Raw genomic sequence first — 9,396 nt, 5'->3', positions numbered from 1 at the left:
CCGAGCGGTACAAACAACACGCAGGAATAAACTTTCTGTGTGATCACAGGCGCGGTAATAAACAACAACAGTGGCCGGCCCACACATGTCGCCAGCTGCAGTGTCAACTACTATCAGTGTGCCGGCGAACAGACTGCTGCATTGTCTGACGGCAACATGGGAAAGCCCAGTCGTAGAGGGAAATAGTTATAGAGGAGCGTGGCCACGCTGTCTGTGTGGGGCGCAGCGTAACACCACTTTCACTTCTTCACGGCTCATTGAGTGCGCTGGCTGTTTTTGACTCCGAGCCTGGGATCGTACAGCTGCTGTGATGACCACACGGAAACTGAGAAGCCAGCACCTCTTCTATTCAGGACTAGTTTGAGGAGGTGACCATTAACACGTTGACCCATTCCACATTCCAGGCGTCTGTTGCTTCAGCGTGCGCGACTCGAGTTTGTTTAGCCCGGGTGTGCCCATGTGATGGCGATTGTATTAAATATCCATGGACAGTGTGAAGGGAAACTATGTGAAGCATACAGTGGGGAATGGGACTGATGTGGTCAGTGACAGCGTGGGTCACTGTGCCGTGCTGTGTTCGTGTCTTCGTCGTGCATAGTGGATGTGGGGGAGGCTGTAGTAGTGACGACGTCTGCAGTGTGTAGTTGTGAGATCTGTGCCTCTTGTCATCATGAGCAAACTCAACAAAACGGGACGGCTTTACCGCTCCTGTATCGAACTCCAGATCACCCCTGGTGAGTGCTCATCTCTTGTTCGCTTCGGCCTTGAGAGAGAGAGAGAGAGAGAGAGAGAGAGAGAGAATGAATCAATGAATCCTTATTTTCCAACGGTGAAGACTGATTAGCACTCTGGCCGACTTACACATCTGCCGTTGTTCTAAAGAGACTCACAAACATGTGCGCATATAAATGCTATACTTAATACTTAATACATGTATAATGTACAAGTATAACACAGCGTCAAACTGAGAGAGACAACATCGCTCACATCTGTACGAAACGGAAGCGAGTAACACACACACACACACACACGCGCGCGCGCACGCATACACGCACTAACACACTCACACACACACACACACACACACACACACACACACACACACCAAGGGAACAACAACAACAAAACCCTAGCATGAATGCTACACGTGAATGATTCAAGTGAAATTAACACACACACACACACACACACACACACACACACACACACACAGAGGGAGAGAGAGAGAGAGAACAAGTTAAAGCTGATTAATGAAGGGGATTAAAGCTGTTAAACTGATGAATGATCTGCCCAATACAACGTGCCGCCAAAGCGAGGGAGTGTGGCCTGTAGGCAGCGGGCAGTGATGGAGTGGACAGGTGCAGGCGATGAATGGATATATATATCGAGAACGTACAGGAGTGCTGAACGCGTGTTCATCAATTCAATTGAAGGAATGTATGTTACTGCGGTGTTACCAGCGTAGCCACAAGAGATCATTTTTATTTTAAATATATATTACCTACCTCTCTTTGATGCCATGGCGTAATTATGGGCATGCATAGTACGTTGTACTTGTAGTTAAACTTGATTATATATATTATAAATATATTTATATTCTTGGACATTTGGCATCATTCCTTCCACAATACGCACTCTGTATAATATACATGTGTGTGTGTGTGTGTGTGTGTGTGTGTGTGTGTGTGTGTGTGTGTGTGTGTGTGTGTGTGTGTGTGTGTGTGTGTGTGCGTGCGTGTATGTGTGTGTGTGTGTGTGCGCGCGCGCATGTGTGTGCATCCCCCCGCCCTCTCTCTCTCTCTATATATATATGATTATCTATATATATCTCTTTCTTTGAGTCTCAGTGTGTGTGTGTTCAGAGTTCCCCCCGCTGTTGCCTCCCCTTAACCTTCTGAGGAAACTGCACCCAGGAAGTAGAGCAAACCCGCCAGCATGAAGGGAAGCCAGTCAGTGCGACTACAAATATAGAATACAGTACTTGTTGTTATAGGGGTCAGTGGGGGAAGCCTTTGGTCGGTCAGAAGGGGCCTGTGACTGTGAAAGCATTGCACTGACTGACTGACGGGTCTGAAACACACACACGCACATGCAGTATCTCAGTGGTCTGCTTTGACGACCACGAACAGTACACTGCTGACTGCACACTGACCCCGGCATTTCCTGCCTGCCGCTTTCTGGCAGCTCCCATTTCTGCGTGGAAGGAAACGTCGTTACCTCTCTGTCTCTCTGTCTCTCTGTGTGTCACACACAGCCAACCTTCCTTATCCCTGACTTTCGCCGGACAGCTACGTATCACACACACACACACACACACACACACACACACACACACACACACACACACACACACACACACACACACACTCTCTCTCTCTCTCTCTCTCTGTCTGTCTCTCTCTCTCTCCACACACACACACACACACACACACACACACACACACACACACACACACACTGATGCATACACACACACTGGCACACACACATGCACACACACACACACACACACACACACACACACATACATACACGCGCGCGCTCCCCCCCCCCCCCCTCCGGTTTTCTTTATCGTCACCAATATCACTTAAAGACAAATGGAAAGACGTAGTCGTGAGGACTAAGCACTGCAACTACTGCTACTACTACTACTACCAACGTACTTTATATGGATTTGTCCGAACGTAGTGACGCCTTCTTGAGTAACTGAACTGAACTGAACTGAGCTACTACTGCTACTGCTGCTGCTGCTGCTGCTACTACCACTACCACTACAACACACACGACAAACTCTTTTTGACATGACTCAGTCGAGCAAAACGGCCTCTCCTTCCCCCCCTCCGCCCCTCAACACCCACTCATCATCACTCACCCCCACAACATCATGTAACCCTGGGGGGGTATGCATATATATATATATATATATATATATATATATATATATAGAGAGAGAGAGAGAGAGAGAGAGAGAGAGAGAGAGAGAGAGAGCTCTATGATTTATAACATGTCCGAATGCCTTCAGTCAGTGTGTGAAGTTTGCCTGTTCTGTTTTCACTGTCAGTCTGTCGTCGCCCACATGCCGATGTGAACGTGAACCGCCTAACCGTTTGGCGGTGTCGTCATTTCAAGTTGTGTAGCCCGATGTTTGGTAACCAGTGTTATCGGTTATGAGTCACTTGGAAGGTCATCGTTTTTAATCACACAGATTTGTATTAATCAATTCGGATCAGTGTTCCTGACAAAGGTAACTGAGCTGGCGAGGTGCCGACAATAAACCCAAAGCGGCGTAAAATTCTCCGTGGTTGAGTCAGCAGCCAAGGTAGATTGCATTCCATTGTGTACACACATGCCATGGGCACAGACTGTGGTGGTGGGTGTGTGGGGCCGGGGCGCGGTTAGGCCGTGATTTAATTTTATGTTTACACCTTTCTCTCCCTCACTATAACAACACCCCTTCACTCATTCCTCCCTCCCCCTCTGTGTGTGTGTGTGTGTGTGTGTGTGTGTGTGTGTGTGAGGGAAAGGAGAGAACGCGAGAGTGTTGTGTGTGTGTGTGAATTGTGTGAAAAAGACTTGATATTTTTCTTTCCTGGTCTCTCACCGGGTGTACTTGCTTCTCTCTCTCTCTCTCTCTCTCTCTCTCTCTCTCTCTCTCTCATTCTCACTATGTGTGTGTGTGAGAGCGTGCCTGTCTCAGTGGCTACAGACAGAAATGGAGAAGAGGGTGAAAGGAACGAGTGGCAACTTGATCTGAGCCTTCCTGACACCACCACCGGCAAGGGCTACACAAAAGAAGTGAAGTTGATAAAAGCGTCAAACCATATTTAACCTTCAATAATTGTCCGGTGTGTCTGACTCGACATTCTGTCTGGGACTGGCCTCATTTGGTGCGTTGTCATTTATCGCCTTGTCATTTATTGTGTTGTCAGGTGTGAACGGTGTCGTTAAGTAAATCTTCCCCTGTCAACTGTGTCGTCAGGCAAACCAATACACACACGCACCAGGAAAGGAATGCTATCATATGTAAGTGACGGTGGATGTCTCAATGACAAGTCACGACCAGTGCGCACAAACTACTCAAAACTCACTTACTTACTTATCTAGGTCTTTAACCCCTTTAGGAATATAGGCCATCTTTAACCCCTTCAGGAATAAGGCCATCTTTAACCCCTTCAGGAATATTTATAAGCCGTCCTCAAGAGATAGAATAGTCCCCTGTCATGTTCCTTTGTCTCTCTGGCTCCAGGTAAGACCCATCTGCCTGTCTGCCTGGAGGCCTCTTCGCACACAAAACAGCGGAGTTGAGTTTAACGCGGACTGTAACGACTTGTTAGCTGACACTATTAGGGTCAAGTTTGTTGAGGGTTTGGGTCTTGGTCACACAAAAACTGCGAGACGGAACCGTTTAAGCCCATCCAAGTGCTTGCTGTGTTCATACATGTATGTATGTATGTGGTAGGGCTCACACCCACAACACACGTTGGCATTGTCGACTCCCGCCTTTTTAAGTGTCCCGCTTTGATGGTGTCAGTGCGTCGGCTGCAAATTATGATCTCAGGATGAAAAATATCTCATAAAAAAAATCAAAATTGAATCGCAGACACCCAAAATAAACACTGGAATTTTTGCTGCCCATCTCGAATTGTTGTCGTTCTGGTGGTGTCAATGTAGTGTTAAATAGTTCTATCCCCTCTCCCTCGCTTTACGGGGATGTTCATCCCCGTTGATATTATTGACGATAAACGAGACTGCAGCTGAGTGCTACACAAGCACTGTCGCTTCTACGAGTTAATAAAGACACCCCCTTCCCGCACCCCACCCCCCCGACCCCCGACCCCGACCCCCCGCCGTCCACACACTTTTCTTCCATAAGTATCACCTAAGGATGACCACGTAAAAAAAAAAAAAAAAAGGAAAAAAAAAAAAAGATTCCAGTCCGGATGTAATTTTCAGGTGTTGGATTATTCTCTGCTTCACCCATCGGTTGGGGAGGGGTGACGGTGGCAGGTGCAGATGTATGAGGGCATAAATTATGTGCCCCACCCTCCTCTACTACACTCCCTGTCACCTCGTCCCTCCCTCTGAAATGTTTGTCAAAGGTCAAAGCCCCCCCCCCCTGTCCCCCCCCCCTCCCCCCCTCCCGCGCCCCCTCTCTCTCCATGGGTGCACCTGTCTGTCTTGCACTCCACATCACCGATTCCCGCAGTGATAACAATAGGAGCGTCGTTCTCATGCAGCTGAACACATTTCTATCTGTCCCCTCCCACTCGTCTTTATTCTCAATGACTGTCCGTTCCCCCCCCCCCTTCTCTCTCTCTATGTATACATTATGCATGTGTGACTCTGTCTCTGTGTGTGTGTGTGTGTGTGTGTGTGTGCGTGTGTTCGCTCGCATGCGTTCTGTTTCCGTCCACTCAACTCTTTTCAGACAGCGGTGTTTCCGCTTTGGCAGAAGACAACGTATCCTGCTGGTGTCATTGCTGATGACTAAAGAGAGCTCTGTGAGCCGGAAAACGGGCACTCGGTCGTTCACTTAAAATGACTGCCTGTGTGCTCACTGACTGATTGTCACTGATGTCAGTAGTACTCGGCAGTATGACTGTGACGTGCTTGGCGCCCTGTCACTTGTGATGCGGGCACGACCGCTCTCTGTGTCTCTGTCTCTGTATCTGTGTCTGTCTGTCTCTCTCTCTCTCCTGCACTCACCCCTTTTCATATTGATCAAACCAAATCATGTGGCTTAGTTCTAAGCCCAACCGACCACAAGGGGATCAGTCCAGACCGTCTGTTCAGTGTATTGATTGTATTTGTATGGTGACATTTTCAAACAAAACACTGCTGAAACCAGTACCCGTCCAGTCATTGAAACAGCCAGAGAGTGTAGTGTTTAGTCAAAGCATACAAACATCAGGCTGTTGGTGTCTGTGGCCAAACCTTGCTTCGCTGCCTCAGCAGACTGGTGATACCAAAGTGCGTTGGATTGTGCTGCTGGTCAGGCGTCTGCCAAGCAGATATGGAAAGCGTATATGGATTTGTCCGAACGCAGTGACGCCTCCTTGAGAAACAGAAGATACCGTTACCGACATGTACACTGTACACAGCTAGCTCCCAACCGTTTTCCCATAACAGCCACAACACACAGACACGTGTATCTTCTTATATTATTTTCTTTTAATCTTTTAACTGTCGCTATACGTACTTCGTAGTCCTCAAGCGTGGTGTTCTAGTGAAGTGGTGTCTTCTGACTAACCAGCTTCCAACCAGGTGCGCCGGTGTGATTAGCTTGTCATGTCAACTGGAACAGTGGAAGTGTACCTTTTTATTTTAGTGTAATGTAAGTTTGCTTTGTTTATGGCAATAGAACTGTGCATTTTATGGTAACATAAGAGTACATTATTCGGCAATATAAGGGTGCTTTTTATGGCAACATGAAGGTGCTTCCTTTGGCAATACAGGGGTGCTTTGTACGACAGTGTAAGTGTACTTTGTACGGCAGTAAGTCCACCAGCAATTTGTCACCGCAATACCACTCGGCTTGTCTCCGCAGGAAACGACGTGTAGTGAAGAATGAAAGGTGCAAGTGGCGGGAGTGAGGAGGAGTAGGAGAAGAAAGAAGATTAAATCAGAACGCGAGTCCTGAACACCCCACTCCCACAAATCGCACCCATCCCTCCCTCACACTTGAAAAAAAAGACAATAAAGCAATGTACAGTACACACACACACACACACACACACACACACACACACACACACACACACACAGAGAGAGAGAGAGAGAGAGAGAGAGAGAGAGAGAGGAATGTAGGTCTATTATATAATGCTACACACGGACGGGGAGAGAACAGGGGGAGAATGAAAATCCAGCACGGTGTACAATGGGGCAGTCAGAATAACAGAAAGAAAAGAAAGCAAGTTACGATAATCATTAAGCACAACAACGGGTGAGGGGAAGAGGGTGGGAGACAGAAAACAAAGTGTAGAATGGAGGATACGTTAGGGGAGGTGGGGGTGCATGGGTGGAGACGGGGAGAAGGGGGGGGGGAGGGATAGAAAACAAGGTTAAGGGGAAAACCGGACTGAAGGAGAGTAAGGGAAACCGGTGGCAGAAAACAGGGAAGTGTTGAAGTGTAGAGTGAAGAGGAAGTGGTGGGGGGTGGGGGGTCGGGGGGGATGAACAACCCAAACAACATAGTTTATCAGGCCCGCACGGTGCAGCTCAGTTCAGAATGAAAGGTCAGAGAAGTGCGAGGGGAGACGGAGGCAGAAGATGTCTTTTAAACTGACATCAGTATCATCGTCCACATAGTCCACTGCTGGTACCACCAGCAAAGGACAACGTGTTTAATTCAGGTAACCCCGCCGGGAGTACATGAAAATGTTATATATTTCATGTAACTAATACAAAATACAATATGTGTACATAAGCATTTTGGCGCTGTGTTCACAATTAATTACAAAGGTATTCGGCGCGGTGACCTGGTCTTCACTGGTCACCTTGTCCTCACAACAACCTGTTCACACCCGTCTTCACCGGACAGACACGTCTGGACACAGTACTCCTGGTTTTACCCCCAGCACGTGCAACCTTTGGTTTGTTGTGACGACAATAAGCGTCACAGGCTAACGTTATAGTTCAACCCCCTGTTGAATAGATATTTATATTATTATAGTACAGTAAACTGATATGTTTGCTACCTCTGTTATCAGTTCTGAACTTTTTTTTTCAGGGGCTGAAAATGCAGAAAGGAAAATTATGCATAATGTAGGGCTCACATTCTATATATGCTTTATCTGTTCGTGTCACTCTCTCTCTCTCTCTCTCTCTCTCTCACACACACACACACAGAGAGCGAGCAGACATTAATTTCGTTTATCACGACTTCTTATCTCTTTGCCGGATGGAGACTAATCCATGTGCGCGTTGTTTAAAGGGAGTGTCGTCTGGTAACTCGGAAGCAGGAAAAGATAACTCAGACAGCGCACCAGGGGGCAGCGGTGCTCTTGCTGCAAGCCATGTCAGGAATGTCGCCCTGCTTGCTGCATGCTGGGCAGTGGGAGAGGCCCCCAAGCTGACTGAACACAACGCACGCGGAGAATTTTTAACCCACCCGTCCAGATAATCCACCCGTTTACAAAGCAAGTGAAGCGCAGTGATTGAGATGGAAACGCAGCCAGGGTGTGAGGTAGCGGCCGGTGAAGCAGACAGCAATCCTGGATGTCAACAACATCGGTGTCCACTCATACCACTGATACCTGTACAGCTCCACTCATACCTGGACAGCTCCACTCATACCTGGACAGCTCCACTCACACAGACCGTACAGCACAGCCTCAAGGCCAGGGGACTGTTCACCTCCTGGGCCCCAACTCGTGTGCAGTGCAGTGTGCTGTACAGTGACTCAGTCAGACGGCACTCCGGCTCTGGGAGAGGAAAGAGGGGCAGGAAAAGCGGGGATGACAGGGACAGTGGGATGGTCCTCGTTTCCTTTTGCCCTCACTGCCTCCATTGTCCGGCCATCCGCCGCTGTCTGTGCTACCAGTGAACGACAGTCGTCCAGTGGAGCGGACATCAGTAGTGCAGGGGAAGCAGCCATCCAATGAGATTTCTCCCCTCCTGTGCCGTGAAGGTGTGAAGGGGCTGTGTTGTTTTCTCCAGGCAGCGGTCAGTTGGGCCTGCCTCCTCCTGTCACCTGTCTTCACTCTGACCAGAGCAGACAGAAGGCATTCACCACCCGGGGTGGCTGGTCACTGTGCCGGCTGCTATCTGATGTGAACGTCTGGTGGATGACGTCTTCTTGTCAAATGGTGGAGGAGAAAGGGGTGTGGTGGCACATTGGATGAGGAGTGCCTGTTGAGTGTCGGTGACCGGCGACAATAGCTGTCGTTGACAGGTTCAGCTCGTGCAGTTTCACTTTGCGGGACACGTTAATCGTGCAGAAATCCAGAGTGCACTTTTCCCACGCGGTGACCAATGTAAAGTGATCTGCTGCCAGTTAATGGGTGTGTGGTGGACTTTATTTGTTTTTTCATTTAAAAAAAAGAAGATTATATATTTATTTTAAACGATCGGTATGTAGAGCTACAGAGGTCTGCAGTGATCGCCACGTAGCTCGACGTGTGAACTGCCGACAGCGTGACCAGTTCTGATGGAGGACATAAAGGAGCTGATCATCTACTACAAAGCGGAAGGCGAGTTCACGAGAGTCCAGTTCGAACAGTACAGTTGATGGTCTGTAAAGCCCATCTAGAAGACTGACAGGGGATCTGCAGGGATTAGGGCAGAGACATAAAATCCACAGGTCAGTGATCTGGGGAAGGAGTTATCCCAGAAGGACGATGAGCGGCGAGGGGGAGGACAGCAGTTCAGGGAGTACCGGGCGAGTGGTCAGCACAG

At 48.5% G+C, this 9,396-nt stretch overlaps 1 protein-coding gene across 2 annotated transcripts in view; it reads left to right on the top strand.

Annotated features, from left to right (window-relative positions):
• The first annotated feature begins 321 nt into the window (after positions 1-321).
• LOC143286078 (uncharacterized) overlaps positions 322-9,396 on the top strand; it is a 58,229-nt gene continuing 49,154 nt past the window's right edge. The window contains exon 1 of one of the 2 annotated variants that reach the window (XM_076593668.1): positions 322-734. In XM_076593668.1, coding sequence (XP_076449783.1) covers positions 671-734 — 64 coding nt within the window. In that variant the 5' untranslated portion in view covers positions 322-670. Of the gene's footprint in view, positions 735-9,323 lie in introns of those variants that run through there. The other variant, XM_076593658.1, reaches the window with a different exon arrangement.

Source organism: Babylonia areolata, chromosome 1 (genome assembly GCF_041734735.1).
Source record: "Babylonia areolata isolate BAREFJ2019XMU chromosome 1, ASM4173473v1, whole genome shotgun sequence".
Classification (NCBI taxonomy): domain Eukaryota; kingdom Metazoa; phylum Mollusca; class Gastropoda; order Neogastropoda; family Buccinidae; genus Babylonia; species Babylonia areolata.
The sequence above is the reverse complement of the archived record's forward strand: the minus strand, read 5'-3'. Positions and strand labels throughout refer to the sequence as shown.